General features: G+C 42.6%; 1 protein-coding gene across 6 annotated transcripts in view; it reads right to left on the bottom strand.

Moving 5' to 3' along the window:
* The window catches only part of chd3 (chromodomain helicase DNA binding protein 3), a 111,178-nt gene that overhangs the window by 63,057 nt on the left and 25,538 nt on the right, over nt 1–22,583 (bottom strand). For all 6 annotated transcript variants that reach the window (XM_060854718.1, XM_060854719.1, XM_060854722.1 and 3 more), the window contains 7 exons: nt 22,397–22,535; nt 21,861–22,036; nt 9,147–9,389; nt 3,769–3,972; nt 2,929–3,140; nt 1,604–1,735; nt 1,111–1,216 (listed from right to left, as the gene is read on the bottom strand). In XM_060854718.1, coding sequence (XP_060710701.1) covers nt 1,111–1,216; nt 1,604–1,735; nt 2,929–3,140; nt 3,769–3,972; nt 9,147–9,389; nt 21,861–22,036; nt 22,397–22,535 — 1,212 coding nt within the window. The remainder of the gene's footprint in view (nt 1–1,110; nt 1,217–1,603; nt 1,736–2,928; nt 3,141–3,768; nt 3,973–9,146; nt 9,390–21,860; nt 22,037–22,396; nt 22,536–22,583) is intronic.

The following is a 22,583-nucleotide window of genomic DNA, read 5'->3' as shown; positions in this document are numbered from 1 at the left end:
ATACAACAGCAATGTTGTTTTTTTTGTGCTCAAGTCTTTAGTGTGAAACTTGAACCAACAAGCTACTAACTCAGAAGCAAGGATGCCACCCATTGGAAGAACATACCAGCCAAGTGGAGTCAGGAAACAAGAAAAAAAAGACTGAGGGAAGTTGGATTGTTGGGGCTTACTAAAAACATAATGGTGGTGGCATTTAGGAATACAAACAGGAATTGACATTTGGGAAATTTTAAAAAGGAATTTTGGGGAGTCCTAGATCAAATACCAAATAAGAAGTGAATGGTAAAGTAACAGTTATGGAGGACCTCAATTGTCAGGGAAGGCCATTAAATCCAGTAGCAAGATGGACTGAAAAGACATTTGACATTAGTTCTGGAATTAAATAGAGGAATAGAACATGGTAAAGGCAAAAGTGTCACTTCATCCGGTAGAATATTGGCTTGGAATCAGAAGCTTCAAATACAAACTCCAAAAGTCTGACAGTGCAGCACTGGTACCTGACAGTACTGTCACTGGTGCTGTCTTAAAATATTCAGTTGTGATTATAGAGTACAACACAACTCCAAAGACTGCAGGATAATCCCCAATATTGACATCAAATGGCAAAACCAAACCTTTATTTCCCCATTTAGAAGTGTGAAGTCTGCAATTCCTACTGCTTATTATACATAAATTCATCTATCATACTGAAATAAAGTAAGCTGGAAGTTCCAAAATCTCTTACAAATCAAATCGTAACAGCTGGAAGAGACCAGCTGGTTTATCTGATCGGTTTCTTATGTAACATATGCAGCCTAAGATTGATTTAGTTTCCTTTTTAATGAGTTGTTGTTATATTCTTCTCTCCACATGCTCTGTACAGTCATTGATTTGCTCATCAACTTGGAGGTTGAATGTGTACCCCATATACTAAAGAGTGATCATTGGGGTCAAGCTTCTTTACTGCTTAAAATCATAATTCATTCTGATCACCCCTCACCACCATTTATGCCCCAATATACGGTCCTGTATCACCAAATACTTTCGCTTTTAATTAAACCCTTCTCTAACGCTTAAATTACAAGCCCGGCCCAGACACGAGACAGTCCTATGCCTCCATTCCCTACTCACTTCTGTTACAGGCGAGCCAGGAGGCTTGTCTGCCAAGAACTCCTTTATTTTCTTGAACTTCTTTGTTTTCTTGGGCCTGGTGGGTTCCTCCCCAATGATCATCTCCCTGCAGCAGAAACAGCACGGGGTTAAAGCTAGATATCAGCAGCCATCTTACGCATATCAGAAGAGTACATTGAGCATGCTGTGCTTGTAGACAACTGGCAACATTCAAGTTCACAAAAAACAGAAGCAGATCATATGGTCTCTCATGCCTGCTCTGCCATTCGATAATAATAAGGCTGATCTCTGCATCACTTTCTCAACTTTTTATATCCCCTCATTCTCTCGATGTCTAAAATTCAGCCTGGAATGTATTCAGCGATCAACTGCTCACACTTATGACAGGAAATTTTTAAGTCTGGCAATTGCGGAGGCCTAGCACAGACTTCTGGAGTATCCCACAGGTAAGTTTGCCGTATGAAAAATGACACACATTCCTGTCCTCACTGACCTGTGATTCCAGTATGCAACTTTGAGTGCGTCGTAATCCGGGATTTCCAGTTCATCCTTCTCCCAGGTGGCCTGGTCATATGACAGATCTCTCCACTTCACCAAGTAGTGGTAGTTTCCCTTCCTGTCGATACTGTAGAAATGAACGCGATATGAGCTGAGTGGAATGGTTTGGAGAGTGCACACTAGCAATGTCCTGCTTGTGCCACCCATTCAATCTCAACTGATTCCTGCACAATTCAACAAGGCAAGCATAAATAACAAACCAAGTAGAGGGCACTGATCAGGTGGCAGCTCTTGACCAAGTCCGAAAATGGATAACGGCCAGGATCACAACGAGAAATGAGATTAAAATTATTAGAAACTTCATTAAACCACCCCCCCCCCATTATCAAAAGGCAGCTCAAACATTTAAAAAAAAAGGTGTGCTTTAAACTATGTTTGAGCAGACTACTCTTTCCTGATTGACAGAAAGCAAGATTGTAACTGCACTCAGCCAGGATAGGGTGGGAATGAAAATGTTTCTATATATGGAAAAGTTCAAAACTAGAATTAGAATACAAGGCACTGCCTAAAGTGCTTTAAAGGAACTCATAAGGAAATTCTTCACTCAGGAAGCGATGAGAATGAGAATATTCAGGCAGCAACTGAGACAAACTGAGCTTATATTTAAGGAAGCACGAGATAAGTAAGCACCAAAGGAAAGAAAAAGGAAGACACAGGAGAAGGTCAAGCTTACAATAAATTAGGTCAGGACTAAGCTGTGTCTTGAACGCATATTAAAGTTTAACAAGGAACATAGAATTACATCAAGTTAAACACCTTAATTAGATTTCCCATACTCAAAGGACTACAAATACAATCAAATGAGGGCACTTGTGGCATGGTGGTCCAAGACAGGAGATCCAGGTTCAAGTCCCACCTCCTCCAGTTGTGAGTCATAACACATCTGGACAGGTTGAGACAGATCTACAAATGCAGTTGAAAAGGTTTTATATAAAATGATTAAGAGAGCAAGAACACTAGCATGGAGCAGTTGAACAGACTGGACTGCTTGCATCATGTGCTCTACTTCTATACTTGGAATCAGTGGGTGTTCATGTCCTGTAAAAACGCTTTGGGTCTTGGGGGTCATTTCAAACTTTCATGTCTACCAGTGATGTGGTCCATGCTCAGAAATGGTGTATAGAGCTAAGAATCAAGATGATAAATGGACATTAGTAGCAGATCAAAAAAAGTGAATGGTGGATACATTTGGAAGATTGGAAGGGCATTCCATCCCTGATGCTAAAGACAAAATGGTTCTTCAACTGGCAGCTGTCCAACCTGTGCTGCAGGATACGATGAATGGTCATCCACTCAGGCTTTATCCCATAGCGGTAAAACTTCTCCTCCATTGCAGCATATTGAGGATCCTGGGCTTTCCTCTTCTCACTCTTGCTGTCATCATCCCCAGAGCAGTAATCAAACGGAGGTGGCTCGTCCATGTCAGTCTTTCGTTGGTAGTTCCGAAACATCACTGAATGATAAATCTCCAGCTGTGGGAAACCAGCAAAGCTATGGGTTACATCAACTGTAGATGATTTGTGAAGAAGAGTCCCCATGTAACCCAAATCTTCACCATGTACATGTTAACCCAAAATAATTCCCAGCTTGCATTCATACAGCTCATTTCTCAGAATCCCTGTAGTGTGGAAGTAGGCCACTCGGCCGTGCAGGTCCACACCAATCTTCCAAAAGATCATCCCACCTAGAAACATCCCCCACCCTCTCCCTAGCAACCCTGTATTCCCCATGGCTAATCCACCTGGCCTGCACAGCCCTGGACACAACGGGCAATTTAGCATGGCTAATCCACTTTAACATGCACATTTTTTGGACTATAGGAGGAACCAGAGGCACCCAGAGGAAACCCACGCAGAAACAAGGAGAACATCCTTGTGGAGTTTGCACACAGTCGCCAGAGGGTAGAATTGAACCTGGATCCCTGGCACTGTAAGGCAACAGTGCTAACCACTGAGTCACTTCAGGGATCCCAATCTGTGCTATATTCTTTTCAGTGTGTTTGATGGGAATAATGGGAGTTTTACACTGTATCTAATCCTATTCTGTTTTTCCTCCAAATTTCAGATTGACGGACAGAACAGGGGAAAAAACATTTCTCACCTGCAGCTCAGTGACCCAGGAGCAGTGCCAATACGACAAGCCAGCCCACTTAACGAAAAACTCCCGCTCAGGGCGCCCATGCAGTGGTTTCGGAGGGGAATCCTCAGGAGTGGCATCAGGTGGTCTGGGTACAGGGACTGGTATTGGCAATTCACCCCACTTCCAATGAAGAATCTTCTGGACTCTGCCTTTCAAGGGAGGACACTTAAGACAGAAAGTATCAGGAAAGAAGGTGAATCCTTACTGTCACACAGCAGAAAAACTTTCACATTGTGAAAGTTGCAAAACAATTACAGCAAATGAAATATTTTTGAAGTGGCGTTACAGTTACAATACGAGCAGTGAGGCAATTTGCAGTGATCCCACAAACAGGAACAACCAAGTAAGTTGTTATATGCTTATAGATCCAGGCATTGGGTGGGTTACACAAGCAGATTCGGAAAGAAATTTAGATACTGCGTGTCTCGAGAGATAGTTTGGAAGGGAGGGGTTTAGATTTTTGAGACACTGGGATCACCTTTGGAAAAGGAAAAAGCTGGTCAGATGAGATGGGCTTCACTTGAGCAGAATCGGAATTAATCTGTGTGTGAATAATGTAGTGGGGGTGGATTAAAATTTGTAAAGTCGTGAGGTGGGTTGACTAATGGACCTAGTTTTGGAAGTTAACAGATAGGGCAAAAGAGAGAAGATCATGAATGGGGAAAAATAAATGAAGGAAGGCTTAAGATTTGATAGTGAACAAATAAATAGTTGCCTTCCAGTGGGCATGAAAGACTTAAATTGTATGCGTAAGGGCCCCTTTCCTGATGAAGGGCTTATGCCCGAAACGTCGAATTTCCTGTTCCTTGGATGCTGCCTGACCTGCTGCGCTTTTCCAGCAACACATTTTCAGCTCTGACCTTATTGGGTCCCTATCCTAGTTCTCCAAGTGGCAAGCAGGAAGTAGAGAGAGCATTTATAGGCAGGAAATCTGCAGGACAAGTATGGTTGTAATAGTTGGCGATTTCAGGGCAGACTGCAAAAAAAGGTAGATTGTGGGGTACAGAAGTGGAGGAATCACTGAAATATATTCAGGCGAACTTTCTGCATCAGTATGTTTCCAGCCTAAGCAGGGAAGGAGTGATGTTGGATCTGGTCCTGAGGCAGGCCAAAATGCAGAACATCAAGGTGGTGAAGCATTTGGGAAGTAGCAATCACAATAAGATTCAATATTAAGTTGGAAAAATGCTTTAAAAAAAATTCAATAATAAAATATTCCAGACTGGAAAGGGTAGATTTTAGGAGTCTGAAAGTTGAATTGGAGTACGTTGATTAGAAATGAACCTTGGCGAATAAAACATGGAATGAAAAAGGAGAGAAATTCAAAAAGAGACGAGAATGAAACGTGGGGTACAATACCCTGGATGTCTAATGATATTAAAGAAAAAAAAGCAAAGAAAAGGAGGCATATGATGCAGACTGGAATAATAAGCGCAACAGAAATCAGGAAGAGTATCTCAAATGCAGAGGATTTGCAAAATCTGGATTAAGAAATAAGTAGTAGTATGAGGAAGGGAGGTGTTAAAACAAGTATTAAAGTATTCTTTAAACATTTAACAGTAAAAGATTAGTGAAGGATAAAGTGAAGCCCAAAAGGAACAAGCTGCACACTGGAACAAAAGGATATGGCAAAGATGCTAAAGAATATTTTGCTTCAGTCTTTATCAAATTAGAAAACAGTCACGATGGCCTAGTTGAAATGTGGTTGTTATGCAAATGACCAGTACAGTGACAGATTAAGTAGTGCTAAAAGGGCTGGCAGTTAGAAAAGACCAGGCCTGGATAGGATGCACTCGAGATAGCAGAGAGGGGTACAAGAGCAAATTGCAGAGCTGTTGCCAGAGATTTTCCAGGCCTTTCTGAACACAGACTTCGTCCTGGAGGATTGCAAATGTGACACCACTGTTTAAGGGGTAAAGAATAACCCAGGAAACTACAGACTTGTCAGCTTTTCATCAGCATTAGGAAAACTGGTGGAGGCAATAATATGGGATACACTTTCAGACAGCTAAGTTAATACTAGACAGTCAACATGGCTTTGTCAAGGGCAGATCATGACTGTCAAAGTTGATTGAGTTCTTTAACAAAGTGGCACAGGCAGTGGATGAGGGTACTACTGTGGATGTTCTGCAGTTGGCTTCTCAAAAATAATTTGAGGCAATGCCACATGGTAGGTTGTTTAGCAAATTAGAAAAGTTTGGGATTGATGGGTCCTTAGCAACATGGATTAGAAGTTGGCTAAAATGCAGGAATTAGAGGAAACACTTCTGCATCAAAGAGTTACCCTTCAGGCTTATTTTGCATCTTTCCCTTTTCATCTTAAATCTATGCCCCTCCAGTTTGAGACTTCCCCAACCTAAGAAAAAGGCCTTGACTATTCACCCTATCCCCCTGCCCTCCAGGATTTTAAACAAATTATTTTTATATGGATGGGCATTTCTCAGATTGGAGAAGAGTTAAAAATGGTGTTCACACATTTGCTTTTCCTCATTCATATAAATGATTTGGACATGGAAGTTGAGATAAAAATCTAAATTTACAGATGACCCTAAACTAGAAGAATATTGAATTGTTATGATTATGCTGACCAACTTGACAAGAACGTTAACAAGTTGGCCAAATAAGCAAACGCATGCCATATGAAATTCTACGTAGACAAATGTGAAGTTATGCATTTTGGTAGAAGAAATATTGGAGACACACACAGGCTCAAATTGTGCAAGTTTGACAGCAGTACAGAAGCAGAGGGACCTCAGGCAATTCTCTGAAGGTGGCCAGGCAAGTTGAAAGAGTTGCTAAGGTGGCTTATGAAGGCTTTATAAACAGAAGCATAGTGTACAAAAGCAAGGAAGTGACACTATTCATCTACAAATCATTATCCAGACCAGTGTATTGTTTTCAGTCCTGGGCTCAAAGTTCTAGAGAGTGAGATCAAAACAGCGACAACACGAATGGGGATCTTTAGAGACAAGGAAAGATTAGAGAAATTGGGTTTATTCTGTTCTGGAGCAGACAAGAGTAGAAAGGTGACCTTATTGAGGTGTTCAAAATTATGAACAATTTTGATAGGGTAAAGAGGATATTCGGTTTCAATCAACCCTTTATGTCCATAACTAAGGGTCACAATTTCAAGACTGTCAGCAAAAGTCAGTGTTAGAGAGCATAGAAACAGACCTTTCAGTCCAATTTAGCCTCGCCAACCAAACATCCTAATACGACCTTGTCCCATTTACCAGCACTTGGCCCATATCCCTCTAAACCCTTCCTATTCCTATACCCGTTCAGATACCTTTTAAAATGTTGCAATTGTACCACCCTCCAGCACTTCCTCTGGTACCTCATTCTGTACATGCATCACCATCTGCATCAAACAGTTACCCCTCAGGCTTATTTTAAATCTTTCCCTTCTCACCTTAAACCTATGCCATTCCAGTTTTAGACTTCCCCACCCTAGGATAAAGACCTTGACTATTTATCCTATTCCCATGCCTTCAATGATTTTATAAACCTCTAGGTTAACCCTCTCAACAGCCACATGACATCTCAACTTGTAAACTCAATGTTCTGATCAATGAAAGCAAGTGTGCCAAACACTTTCTTAACCATCCTGTCTGTTACCCCACTTTCAAGGAACTATTCACCTACCCTTCAAGTCTCTTTGCTTGGCAACATTCCCCAAGGCCATCATAAGTCCTGCTCTGAAATGGACAATAAAAACAGCTGGATGTAGGTTTGCTCACTGAGTTGGAATGCTCATTTTCAGATGTTTCATTACCATACTAAGTAACATCAGTGAGCCTAGCATGGTGACAAACCTTCCAGCTCAGTGAGCAAACCTACATCCAGAACCTCAACCTGAGCTACAAATCTTCTCAAAACTAGCGAATAAAAAAGACTTCCTAGCTTTGCCCAATTCTTGAACAAATAAAAGTTAAAACATTTTTAACAGAACAGGTTTGAAAATGGAGGTTATATTCCCTCCTCTAGTCTGGATCACCCCCAGACTAAACACAGAAAAATCAAGCTAATGTAAAACTTGAATGCTTTAAGTTGGATGTTAAGGAAAATACTAAACTGATTCCTGGGATGGCAAGACTGAAGGGAGAGTGAATCAATTAGGACTATATTCAATCAGACTTTGGGCGGGGGGGGGGGGGGGGGGGGGGGAAAAAGGAGAGGAAGCAGGAGATATCCCTGATGACCACAGAATCTAGGACCAGGGCTCACAGTGGGAGGATAAAATGAGCAGGCCATTTAAGACAGAAATAAGAAACTTCTTCACTCAGACTGCTGAGCCTGTGAATCTCCCTTCCAAAGTGGTCAAGACCAAAATATTGAACATCTTCAAGGAGATAGATGTTATTCTTAAAAGGATAAAAAAAACATTGGAGAGTGACAGAAAGAGAAGCTTCTTTTCAGAGTTCTTAGGATTTGGAATACACTGCCTGGAAGAATGGGAGAGGCAGATTTTGTAGTTTCAAAATGGAGTTGGATATATATTTGAAAGTGATGAATTGAAAGAGCTACAGAGATAGAGCCAGACATGGAACCAGCTGGGTAGCTCTTTCAGGAGGAGGTGGTACAGACACGATGGGTCAAACACCCTCCTTCTGTACTGAACTTCTAACTCGAGACATTAACACTTCAGTGCCTGGCCTCTTCTTGAGCAGGTGCAAGCAACTTGCTGGACAAGCAGGTCAGTGAGTGTCACTGCCTTATAATTACCCTATACACCCAAACAATTGAACCAGGGGTAATAGCCAAGGTAGATATTATCCACACTTGACCAACGTCTGCCTTACCAGCTGGGAATAGCCACTGGCCATTCTAGGAATCTGGATTTTGATAAAATATTGGAAAGCTCCTGCCCAAAAACAAGTGCGCACACAATATCAGCATCATCACAGGAGCAGCTGCCAAGTTGACACAAATTCACTCACCACAAAATCTTTGAAAAGGTCAACTTTTGGCCAGGGTCAGGGGCTGGATTTCACCTATCTTTAGGGCTACTTAGAATTGGTCTGGTAAATACAAGTACCACTAGGTGAGTGCAGAAGGCTCTGCACAGGAACATGACAGCACTATCACTCTGAAGCCAGCTCCAAGTCAACACCAACAGGTCAAACTCTTAGAGCTACCACCCATCCAGCAGAACCAGTGTCAGCTTCCCCAAATAGGATTGCAACAGTTTAGTTGGATTCTCTATCACCTTAAGGGATAGGCCAGTCAACAATGCTCATATCCCAAGAACAGTTACCAGAACTGGCTGTAATTATCCCCCATTCAAGCTCCCTTTTCACCCTGAAGTAAACTTTGTGCTGGATGAGGAAGGCACTCACTGTACAGCGGGGACACAGCCATTCGCCATTGGGGATTTCTGGAAGTGGCGGATTGAGACAGTGAATATGGTAGGATGACGGACAGGCGTCACAGCACAGCAGCTCCCCACCATCTTTACAGACTCTGCAGTACTCCATATGATCGTCTTCTTCCTCCCGCTCGCCTCCTAACTCCACTTCCTCTTCTTCATCTTCCTCTTCTTCCTCCTCATCCTTTGCCTCCCATTGAATACCTTCTTTTTCCTAAGGAAAGACACCAACGGGATGAAATACCAAGTTATAACTTTCATGCTTTTGGACATACACCTTCTATATAAACCTATAGAAAAAAGGAGCAGAGGACGTTAAAAACTGTGTACTGTGTACTGATTGATAAACATCAACTAGGACTGAGATTTTCCACCAGAGAATGTAGCAAGTGGCTGAAAGGAATTCTGCACACACAAATGAGCCTGATGTCATTGCAATGATGGAACAATAAGCCTGAATTTCCAAATCAGGTGTTGAGATCAAAACCACAAAAGCCACCACAGACTGTAATTCACTGGCAGGCTGTGCCATTGTTCTCAGTTTTGAGAGGATGGGGTTATCCTGAGGGCATCACAACCAAGGCATCAGCTAACATGCACGCAGCATGTGAAATGTACCAAATCAGGTAGAATCACAGATGTACAGCACAGAAACAGACCCTTCGGTCCAACTCATCAATGCTGACCAGATATCATAAATGAATCTAGTACCATTTGTCAGCAGCTGGGCCACATCCTTCTAAACACTTCTATTCACATACCCATCTATTTAAAAAAGCTATTTTTATTGAAAAGAGATTTAGTTTTTATAAAATTACAAAGTTACAACAATAAACCAACAACACGACTATCTATAAAAAATAAACAAAATAGTGGGCGGCACGGTGGTTAGCACTGCTGCCTCACAGCACCGGGTTCAATTCCCGACTCAGGCGACTGACTGTGTGGAGTTTGCACGTTCTCCCCGTGTCTGCGTGGGTTTCCTCCGGGTGCTCCGGTTTCCTCCCACAGTCACAAAGATGTGCGGGTCAGGTGAATTGGTTAAGCTAAATTGCCCGTAGTGTTAGGTAAGGGGTAAATGTAGGAATATGGGTGGGTTGCGCTTCGGCGGGTCGGTGTGGGCTTGTTGGGCCAAAGGGCCTGTTTCCACACTGTAAGTCTAATCTAATAACTATACTCATGTGCAAGATAAACAGTCCAGTTTAAGTAATAACTAAAATAACACTGCGCAGCGCAATGAAAAAATAGCTCCTGACCTTAGACAGTATAGAATATAACACCTGCATATTTGAAATTAGAACAGAACATTACAGCACAGTACAGGCCATTCGGCTCTCGATGTAGCACCAATCTGTGGAACCAATCTGAAGCCCATCTAACCTACACTGTTCCATTCTCATCCATACGTTTATGGAACGACCATTTAAATGCCCTTAAAGTTGGCGAGTCTACTACTGTTGCAGGCAGTGCATTCCACGCCCCTACTAATCGGAGTAAAGAAACTACCTCTGACATCTGTCCTATATCTATCACCTTTCTATTTAAAGCTATGTCCCCTTGTGCTAGCCATCACTATCCTAGGAAAAAAAAAGACTCACCGTCCACCCTATGTAACCCTCCGCTATCTTGTATGTCTTAATTAAGTCACCTCTCAACCCTCTTCACGTTAATGAAAAACAGCCTCAAATCCCTCAGCTTTTCCTTATAAGACCTTTCCTCCATACCAGGCAACATCTAGCAAATCTCCTCTGAATCTTTTCCAAAGCTTCCACATCCTTCCTATAATGCGGTAACCAGAACTGTATGCAATACGCCAAATGCAGCCGCACCAGAGTTTTGTACAGCTGCAGCATGATCTCATGGTTCTGAAACTCAATCCCTCAAACCAATAAAAGCTAACACACTGAATGCCTTAACAACCCTATCTACCTGGATGGCAACTTTCAAGGATCTATGTACCTGGGCACAGAGGTGTCTCTGTTCATGTACACTTACCATTAGCCCAATTCTTCCTCTCGGAGTACCACATTCGCTAAATCAGATCGTCGTGGCTACACAAAAACCCTAATTAAAATGGCAAACAAATCTGCATCTAGGTAATCCAAATTGGGTTGCCATGTCTTATAAAATTCAGGTTTTTTTTGGTGCACCATATTTGTAAGAAAGTCCAGTGGGATATGTTCCATAATTAGCTTATGCCAACCTGACTGGCCCAGGGGGTGGACTCCAGTCATCCAATACAGAATATTTCTCCCATGACTGTCTAAAGATGATAAATTGGGCAGGCCCAGGAGAAGAGAAATCAGTCTTCAAAACCCTCCCTATTTCTCTGCCACAGCACTCCAGTCAATATGAAGCCTGTGACGAGCTTAATAAGGGGCCGTCAGTTAAAAGAATGAAACCAGCCACTAAGTCTCTAAAAATCAAAGGGAGCACTCACATAGGATATAGTGAATGAGGAAGGACATTCGTTTTAATAAGGGCAATTCGGCCAAACCAGGATATTGAAGAGCCTGCCATCTTTGAAGATCTTGCGTAATCTTGTCAAGCAAGTGGATAAAATTAGACTTAAATAATTGTTTGAAGACAGGAGTAACAAAAATACCTAAATAAAGAAACCCCACCCCCCCACCTCATGACCACTTAAAAGGGAAACCATGACTCACCCTCAACATTAGATGTCTGTTAAATAATGTAATGGTCTCAGCCTCCACCAAACACCTTGACTATTTTCTCATGCTAACCCATTTAAGGCCTATGGAGAATTACTGATGAATATTCCGATGGAATTTATCTAATAGGAGTTCCTTTGGTAACAGGCATTGGTCTGCTCCACTGGTATTCATCACTTAAGTCCTTGATAAAGCAGATCCAAGTAGAACGCAGTAGCCCCTTATAATGTGTAATGGTTCAGGGCCTCCCAGTCCAATAATATACTCTATAGCACTGTGGAGTCTGTAGACCATATGTACTGGTTACGGGCAGCAGCATTCCTTAATAATTACTCAAAAAAATCTTGGTGTTTTTGGGCGACCTTCAACCCTATGCTCTTTATCTTTGGGCATCCATTGCAGGTGGGTGTAGGCAGATCACAGGACCTGCTCATGTGTGCTCTACTGGGCTGGCCCAGGCTGGGTACAAATGTATCCATGTAGGGTCAGAGAGACGCACAGAGAGAGGGATACTACAGCGGACACAGTGCTTTATTTCCTCATCCAATCCAGTTTAGATTTAGTCACTTCTCACTGTCCTTATGCCTCCCCTCACCTATGATTTTTGTGGTGGGAAGGTCACTCAGTTGGGAGAGCATAAAAACAGCACAGTGGTTAGCACTGCTGCCACACAACACCACAGACCCAGGTTTGATTCCACCTAGGGTAACCATCCATGTGGAGTTTGCACATTCTTCCTATGTCTGCGTGGGTTTCCTCAAGGTGCTCTAGTTCCATGCTAAATTGCCTGCAGTGTCTAGGGATGTAAAGGGTAGGTGGGTTAGCCATAGGAGGTACAAGGTTACGGGCGGGGGTGGGAGGGGCGTGGGGAGAGCGCAGTGTCACGGACAATGTGGACCCAAATGGCCTGTTTCTGCACTGTGGGAATTCTATGGTCCAAAAGCTTTAAAAAAAAAGCTGCCCCTGATAGGTTTTGCTTGCAGATTCAGCAGACTTGACTATAGGAGGTGCTGATCAGTGGCAGTTAAAGTGAAAAAAATGAACAAAACGTCACAGCTGCGGTGGTCGAACAGTAGCTAAATTGTGTGAATATACTTTTGGGTAAATGAGAATAAAAACAAACATTCTTTGGGTCTGCTACTCTGGGTTAAAGCACCTGCCCATCAACCAGGTGATCCAGAGCTGAAATATTAGTGGTGCCTGCCTTTCATCTCAGTCTTTCAATAAAAGGTGACTGCTAAAAGTCATCACATTCACTTGAAAATTTCCCCCCAGCTCCATTTCAATTTAATCCCTTTCCTCTTTCCCCTCACTTAGAATGGTTACATCGCTCAGAATAGACTTTGTAAATTTTTAGTTGGCTGCACAGGTGATTACTGATGGCAGTTAGTAGTTTAAAAACAAAAGCTGACCCAGTAGAAGAAAACAAAAGAAAAACAAAAAAAAACAAAGCAAACAGAGTGCAATCATTCAGGATCATAATATAAGCCCCCGCAACCACTACCGAGACATTGAAAAACAAATATTTAGTCGGATAATGGAAAGATGCAATAACAAAAAAGGGTTGTCATGGTGGGTGACTTCAACTTCCACAATATTGACTTGCTGCCTTCGAGCAAGGAGTTTAGAATAGGCAGAATTAAGTGTGTCCAAAAGGTTTTCTTGAAACAGTATGCAGAGGAAGGGCCATACTGGACCTTGTATTGGTTGATGAGCCTGGCCAGGTGACTGACCTTTCAGTGGGAGAACATTTTGGAAACTGTGATCACAAAGTCAGGACCTTGCTGTAAGGTACTAAATTGTGAGGGCAAATTATGTCAGTATTAGGCAGGAGCTGAGGAGTGTTAATTGGGAGGAGCTGTTATCAGCAAGTCCACATATGACATGTGGGAGCTGTTTAAAGACCTGCTAATCAGAGTTCAGGACCAGCATGTTCTAATAAAGACAGACAGACAAGGGTGGCAAGGTAAGGGACCCTTGGATAACAAGTGAGGTTGTGAATTTAATCACAAAAGGAAAAACCATAAAGTTGAGGAAATTAAAAATCAGACAGGGTCAGTGACGAACATAAAGCAAGCAAGAACTCAAGCAAGGAATTAGGAGAGTAAGAAAAGACCATGAAATGACCCTAGCAAGAAAGTATAGAGAATCCCAAGGCATTCTATATATGCATTAGAGAGGATAACTAGGGAGAAGGTAGGACCACTCAAGGATAAAGAACGGAACTTGGAGGCAGAGCATATGGAGGAGGTCCTGAATGGGCACTTTTGCGTCAGTATTCATCTTGGAGGATATGGAGGACAGCGAAGAACATTAAAGGCAGGTAAGTCCCCAGGACCTGTTTGTATGTACCCCAGGTTATTGAGAGAGGCAAGAGGAGATTGCTGGGGCCTTGACCAAGAAGATATGAGCCATAAGGAGAGGTTAGAAAAACTCAGGTTTTGTCTGGAGCAAGAGAGAGGCTGACGGGAGACATGATTGAAATGTAAAAAAATTATGAGATGTATAGATAGGGTTATGGTCAGAATCTTATTCCCCCCAGGAGTGAAAATGTTTAAATGGGGGCATGCATTTAAAGTGAGAGGGGAATTTTTTTTTTTTGAAAAACACAGGTAGGAGTCTGGAATGTGCTGCCAAGGGTAGTGGTGGAAGTAGATTCAATAGGGGTATTTAAAAGGGACTTTTAGATAAGCACATGAATATTGAAGGCATGAAGGGATAGAGACCAAGGCAGGCAGAAGGGATTAATTTAATGTGATGCGCAGAGAGCGCGAGAGTGAGCCGCGGGGGGGGGGGCGGCACTCGAGAGCGCGACAGGCACAGTTACCGCCTTTGCTCGCCAGACATTGGAGTGTAATCTTGGAGGAACTGTTGGGCGAAGTTCACAGCACAGAATCAGATAAGTTAATTGTTGTTTTAAATCTGTCCAAGAGAAAGGCTGCAGTAGTGGGTACAGTGGATTCTTTCGATTATGTGTTTTTGGAGATAAGTCTCTTGATTAAACTTAAAATATAAGCCATAACTATTAATTTAACCTGGGCCAGTGTTTGCACGGAATGAGACGGTGTTATTTTCTGGGTCTGTAGATTATGAAGCAGCAAAAATAGCCTTTGCAGTGATATGTGTTTCTTGTCAGATGTGGGAGTTTAAAGAGAGTTAAAGGGTTACTGCGGATTATATCTGCCATAAATGCTGTTGGATATGAATCTTATCAGATCGAGTGGATCGGTTGGACAGACAGATAGATAGAAGCGATGAGGAATTTGCAACAGCAACAGTATGTGATGGACGGCAGTTATACAAAGGGGGGAAAGTCTCAGATACAGTCACATAGATGGGTTAACTCCAGGAAGGGCAAGAGAGGTAGGAGTCTTTTGTGGATATACCCATTTCAAGCAGGTATGCTGTTTTGGAATAATGTAGGGAGTGATGGATTCTCAGGGGAACATAGCACAAACAGCCAAGTTTCTGGTATTGAGACTGACTCTAACGCAACGAGGGGTACTTTGGCTTCCAAGAGATCAATTGTGTTAGGGGATTCTGTAAACCGAGGTACAGACAGATGTTTTTGTGGCCAGCAGAGAAAAAGCAGAACGGTGTTGTTTCCCTGGTGCCAGGATCAAGAATGTCTCTAAGAGGGTGCAGAATGTTCTCACGGGGGAAGAGGGGCCAGCAAGAGGTCATTGTCCAGATTGGAACCAACAACATTGGAAGGGAAAAGGTCGAGACTCTGAAGGGAGATTACAGAGAGTTAGGCAGGAATTTAAAAAGGAGGTCCTCAAGGGTAGTAATATCTGGAGTACTCCCAGTGCTACGAGCTAGTGAGGGCAGGAATAGGAGGAATAGGAGGATAGAGCAGATGAATGCATGGCTGAGGAGCTGGTGTATAGGAGAAGGGTTCACATTTTTGGATCACTGGAATCTCTTTTGGGGTAGAAGTGACCTGTACAAGAAGGACGGATTGCAACTAAAATGGAAGGTAACTAATATACTGGTAGGAAAATTTGTTAGAACTGCTTGGGAGGATTTAAACTAGTAAGGTGGTGGGGTGGGACCCAGGGAGATAGTGAGGAAAGAGATCGATCCGAGACTGGTACAGCTGAGAACAGAGTGAGTCAAACAGTCAGGGCAGACAGGGACAAGGTAGGACTAATAAATTAAACTGCATTTATTTCAATGCCAGGGGCCTAACAGGAAAGGCAAATGAACTCAGGGCATGGTTAGGAACATGGGACTGGGATACCATAGTAATTACAGAAACATGGCTCAAACATGGCAGCTGAATGTTCCAGGATACAAATGCTACAGAAAGGATAGAAAGGGAGGCAAAAAAAAAAAGGAGGGGGGAGTAGCATTTTTGATAAGGGATAGCATTACAGCTGTGCTAAGGGAGGATATCCCCCAGAATTACATACAGGGAAGTTATTTGGGTGGAACTGAGAAATAAGGGATGATCACGTTATTGGGACTGTATTTTAGACCCCCCAATAGTCAGAGGAAAACTGAGAAACAAACAGATCTCAGCTATCTGCAAGAATAATAGGGGATTATGGTAGGGGATTTTAACTTTCCAAACAATCGACTGGTACTGCCACAATGTTAAAGGTTTAGATGGAAAGGAATTTGTTAAGTGTGTACAAGACGATTTTCTGATTCAGTATGTGGGTGTACCTACTAGAGAAGGTGCAAAACTTGACCTACTCTTGGGAAACAGGGCAGGGCAGGTGACTGAGGTGTCAGTGGGGGAGCACTTTGGGGCCAGCGACCACCATTCTATTCGTTTTAAAATAGTGATGGAGAAGGATAGACCAGATCTAAAAGTTGAAGTTCTAAATTGGAGAAAGGCCAATTTTGACAGTATTACGCAAGAACTTTCAAAAGCTGACTGGGGGGGGCAGATGTTCGCAGGTAAAGGGATGGCTGGAAAATGGGAAGCCTTCAGAAATGAGATAACAAGAATCCAGAGAAAAAGTGTATTCCTGTCAGGGTGAAAGGGAATGGCTGGTAGGTATAGGGAATGCTGGATGACTAAAGAAATTGAGGGTTTGGTTAAGAAAAAGAAGGAAGCATACGTCAGGTATAGACGGGATAGATTGAGTGAATCCTTAGAAGAGTATAAAGTAGGAGTGTACTTAAGAGGGAAATCAGGAGGGCAAAACAGGGACATGAGATAGCTTTGGCAAATAGAATGAAAAAGGAGAATCCAAAGGGGTTTTACAAATACATTAAGGACAAAAGGTTAACTAGGGAGAGAATAGGGCCCCTCAAAGATCAGCAAGGCAGCCTTTGTGTGGAGCCACAGAAAATGGGGGAAGATACTAAATGAATATTTTGCATTAGTATTTACTGTGGAAAAGGATATGGAAGATATAGACTGTAGAGAAATAGATGGTGACATCTTGCAAAAATGTCCAGATTACAGAGGAGGAAGTGCTGGATGTCTTGAAATGCATAAAAGTGGATAAATCCCCAGGACCTGATCAGGTGTACCCAAGAACTCTGTGGGCAAGCTACAGAAGTGATTGCTGGGCCACTTGCTGAGATTTGTATTATCGATACTCACAGGTGAGGTGTCGGAAGACTAAAGGTTGGTATACGTGGTGCCACTGTTTAAGAAGGGTGGTAAAGACAAGCCAGGGAACTATAGACCGGTGTGCCTGACCTCGGAGGTGGGCAAGTTGTTGGAGGTTATCCTGAGGGACAGGACGTACATGAATTTGGAAAGGCAAGGACTGATTAGAGATAGTCAACATGGCTTTGTGCATGGGAAATCATGTCTCACAAACTTGATTGAGTATTTTGAAGAAGTAACAAAGAAGATTGATGAAGGCAGATCAGTAGATGTGATCTATATGGACATCAGTAAGGCGTTTGACAAGGTTCCCATGGGAGACTGATTAGCAAGGTTAGATCTGATGGAATACAGGGAGAACTAGCTATTTGATTACAGAACTGGCTCAAAGGCAGAAGACAGAGGGTGGTGGTGGAGGGTTGTTCTTCAGACTGGAGGCCTGTGACCAGTGGAGTGCCACAGGGATCAGTGCTGGGCCCTCTACTTTTTGTCATTTACATAAATGATTTGGATGCGAGCATAAGAGGTACAGTTAGTAAGTTTGAAGATGATACCAAAGTTGGAGGTGAAGTGGACAGCGAAGAGGGTTACCTCAGACTACAACAGGATCTGGACCAGATGGGCCAATGGGCTAAGTGGCAGATGGAGTTTAATTCAGATAAATGCAAGGTGCTGCATTTTGGGAAAGCAAATCTTAGCAGGACTTATACACTTAATGCTAAGGACCTAGGGAGTGTTGCTGAACAAAGAGACTTTGGAATGCAGGTTCATAGCTCCTTGAAAGTGGAGTTGCACGTAGATAGGATAGTGAAGAAGGCGTTTGGTATGTTGTCCTTTATTGGTCAGAGTATCGAGTACAGGAGTTGGGATGTCACGTTGCGGCTGTACAGGACATTGGTTAGGCCACTGTTGGATTATTGCGTGCAATTCTGGTCTCCTTCCTTTTGGAAAGATGTTGTGAAACTTGAAAGGGTTCAGAAAAGATTTACAAGGATGTTGCCAGGGTTGGAGGATCTGAGCTACAGGGAGAGGCTGAACAGGCTGGGGCTGTTTTCCCTGGAGCATCAGAGGCTGAGGGGTGACCTTATAGAGGTTTACAAAATTATGAGGGGCATGGATAGGATAAATAGACAAAGTCTTTTCCCTGGGGTTGGGGAGTCCAGAACTGGAGGGCATAGGTTTAGGGCGAGAGGGGAAAGATATAAAAGAGACCTAAGGGGCAACTTTTTCACGCAGAGGGTGGTACATGTATGGAATGAGCTGCCAGAGGATGTGGTGGAGGCTGGTACAATTACAACATCTCAGAGGCATTTGGATGGGTATACGAATAGGAAGGGTTTGGAGGGATATGAGCAGGGCGCTGGCAGGTGGGACTAGATTGGGTTGGAAAATCTGGTCGGCATGGATAGGTTGGACCGAAGGGTCTGTTTCCATGCTGTACATCTCTATGACTATGTACCAAAGTACAGTGAAAAGTTTTGTTTATGAGCAGTTCGGACAGAACATAGTAAGCAAGACATACAGATCAAAAAAAGACTTAGAGGCATACAAGTTACATTGCACAGGGCGTGCGCTAGGTGAGAGCAGCATTATTGGAGGCCACAGAGTCCATTTATTTGTCTAATAACAGCCAAGATGCTGTTCCTGACCTTGATGGTGCACATGTTTTCTGCCTGATAGAAGAGGTTGTAGGAGAGCATGGTTAGGGTGCAATGGGACTTTGATGTTGGCAGCTCTAAAGCAGACTAGTCTTGTGGCGTTTTGGATCATGCATATATTCAGCACAAACTTCAGCCCAAAATCATCCATGCCAACTAAAATGTCCATCTATGCTAACCCCATTTCCCTGCACTGGACTCAAATCTTTCCAAACCTTTTCTATTCATGTATTTGTCCAAATGCTTTTTAAAATGTTAATGTACTCATCTCAACCACTTCCTCTAGCAGCTCATTCCACATGCCTAGCACTGTGTAAAAAAGATCCCCTCAGATTCCAGTTTCTTCTTTCCCCTTTAACCATAAAAGGCCATCCCCCTAGTCCTTGATTTCTCAACCCTGGGAAAGAGACTGAGTGCATTCCTCCTATCCATGCCTATCATAATCTTATACACCTCTATAAAAAGGTCCCCCTTCAGAGTCCTATGCTCTAAAAGAAAAAAAAAGAGTCCTAGCTTGTCTAACCTCTTCCTATAACTCAGGCCACTGAGTCATGGCAACATCCTTCTGAAAGTTCTTCTGCATTCTTTCTAGTTTAATAACATATTTCCTATAGCAAGGTGACCAAAACAGAACACAATACTCCAAAATTTGGCTTCACCAAAGTCCTGTACAACTGCAACATAAAACTTTGGGGCGGCACAGTTGCTCAGTGGTTAGCACTGCTGTCTCACAACACCAGCAACCCGGGTTCAATTCCGGCCTCGGCGACTGTGTGGAGTTTGTGCATTCTCCCTACTTTTATACTCAAACATTGTGTATAAAGACAAATGTTCCCAAATGTTTCTTTCTTAAAAAAAAGCCTTCTTAACTTGGAGGACACCTTCAAACATTTTACAATGTTAAGTTTGTGCATGGGCTCCCTCCAGGTGTTGTGGTTTCCTCCCACAGTCCAAAGATGTGGACTTCAGGTGAACTAGCCAAGCTAATTTGCCCAGTGTTCAGGGATGTGTAGGTTAGGGGCATCAGTCAGGGTAAAATGTCAAGTATTAGGATAAGGAAATGGGTCTGGGTGGATTACTCAGTGTAGGTGTGGACTTGTTGGGCTGAAGGGCCTGCTTCTAAACTGTGATCAATGCTCATGATACTTAGAGAGATGGGCACAGTGGGGTAATCAGTGCTTTATCTCCCCTTCCAGCTCCATTTTGATTGGAACTTTGGCTTCAGGTCTCACCAAAACATCACTCTTTCCCCTTAGTGTTTCGGATTCTCCTTTTGAAAGTTCCTACAATCCAGATCACAACTTCGTGCTGTCCAAAACATTCTTAACGTCTCTCAAGTTCTTCTTCCAATTCCTTTCTCTGGTTACTAACCCTCTAGCCACTGGAAAATAATGTCTCATTTACACCATCAAACCCTTCATAATTTTGAAAGTCTCAAATGAACCTGCTCTTAATCTCTGCTCCATGGAGATCAATTCCAGTTTATGCTTTTAATAACATATTAGGCCACTTATCCAAATTATTTCTGAAATTATGTCCAGGGGAGTATTGTTGTATCAGTATGGAAAAGGCCCAAAGAACAGCACATTGCTGGATCTGGTTCTGGGGAAAGAAGCTGGACAGGTGTTCCTTGAAACAGTGAGGGAACATTTTAGTGATATCCACCATGGGGTATCTTAGAGAAACAGAAGGATCTTGGATAATTATTCATAAATTCCTCAAGTCAGCAGATCACATGAATAGGATAGTTAAAAAGACATATCGGGCACTTGCTTTCATTGGGCATGGTACAGAGTATAAAGAGTGGAGTTGTGCAGAGCATTGGTCAGATTACAACTGGACTACTGTGGCTGTTCTGGTCATCTTACTACCAGAAGAATGTGATAGCACTGGAGGGGATACAGACAAAATTCACCAGAAAGTTGCTTGGGCTGGAGAAATTGAGCTATAAAAGGGAGACCAGATAGGCTTGGATTTTTTTTTTTAAAAAGACAGGACGGGATGGAGGAACAACATGATTGCAGTGTATGAGATTATGAGGGCGCATATATACAGGGCGAACACAGGGCAGCCGTTTCCCTTGGTTGCTACGTCAATATGAGAGGGCATAGTTTTAAAATGCAAGGGGCAAGAGATTCAGAAAGGATTTGGGAAAGTAATGGTCACTCAGCAAGTGGTGGGAATCTGGAATGTACTGCTTGGAAAGGTTATGGAGGCTGGAAATCTTATAACCTTTGAAAAATATTTTAATGAACACTTCAAAATGTCCCATATCCTTGAATGTTATGATAAGTGCAGGAGATTAGGATTAGCACACTTTTAATGCTAGTAATGTTAGTGCAGACTCGACGGGCCTTTTCTACACTCTATGAATCTAAGATCAGCCATAAACTTATCAAATAGCAGAGCAGGCTTGAAGTGCTGAGTGGCCTACTCTTGCTCCTTGTGCATCCTCAATACCATTATAGGAAATCTTCTCTTGTACCATTTCCAAAATGTTCACATCCTTCTTGAAATGTGATGCCCAAAAATCTGACACATTGAAGCAGTGTTTTAGAAAGGGTCAGTATAACCTCCCTACTTTTATACTCAAACATTGTGTATAAAGACAAATGTTCCCTTCTTAAAAAAAGCCTTCTCAACTTGGAGGAAACCTTCAAACATTTTACAATGTTAAATTGTCTTTTCGAATGGCACTTTTAATACAAACAAATTTCTTCACTTTGGTGGCTGCAATTTTTTCAGCAAGACTGCTATTTACTAATTGAGAAAGCTGTACTCACACAGTGTGGACAACTCCACTTCCCTTCTGGGGCTTTGTCCAGCTCTGGATCTAGGCAAACCAAGTGGTAGGCTCTAGGACAGGTGTCACACAGGATGATCTCTCCTCCCTGCTGACAGACCTCGCAGTAATCCTGGTGATCAGTCTCATACCCGTCTGCCTCTTCTTCACCAGCAACTACATAAACCAGTAGGTTAAAGGATGACAATTAAAACATACTTGCACTTATATATTGTCTTTCACAACCTCAGGACATCCTAATGTGGTTTAGAACCATTTGAGTAAATGGACATATAGCAACTTTACTATTTAGGAAACACAGCTGTGGATTTGTGTATAGCAAATCCCACAAATAGCCAGATAACCTGTTGCAATATTTCCTATTGATCGAGATAAACATTGGCTCCAAGATACTACAGAGAGCTACCTTGCTAGTCTCCAAAACTGAGACACGGGATATTCTATGGTCACCAGAGAAGGGACAATATAACTACTTTGTCCTTATTATGTCACTTTCAGCCACAATCCAACACTTACCCTTCCTCTTCTTACGGCCAACCTTAGCTTTCAACTTTGCTTTTTTCAGGGGTGCAACAGAGCTGTCAGATCGAATTGATGAACTGTGCACACTGGCATCATCAAAATCTGACTCTGCATCCAAGTCTGCCTCATCACTCTGAAAAAGCACAAAAGTACCATGTGAAAATGATGGTTATGCAGTCGT

This window comes from Hemiscyllium ocellatum, chromosome 44 (assembly GCF_020745735.1).
Source record: "Hemiscyllium ocellatum isolate sHemOce1 chromosome 44, sHemOce1.pat.X.cur, whole genome shotgun sequence".
Classification (NCBI taxonomy): Eukaryota; Metazoa; Chordata; class Chondrichthyes; order Orectolobiformes; family Hemiscylliidae; genus Hemiscyllium; species Hemiscyllium ocellatum.
This window is presented reverse-complemented; position numbering and strand designations above follow the sequence as displayed.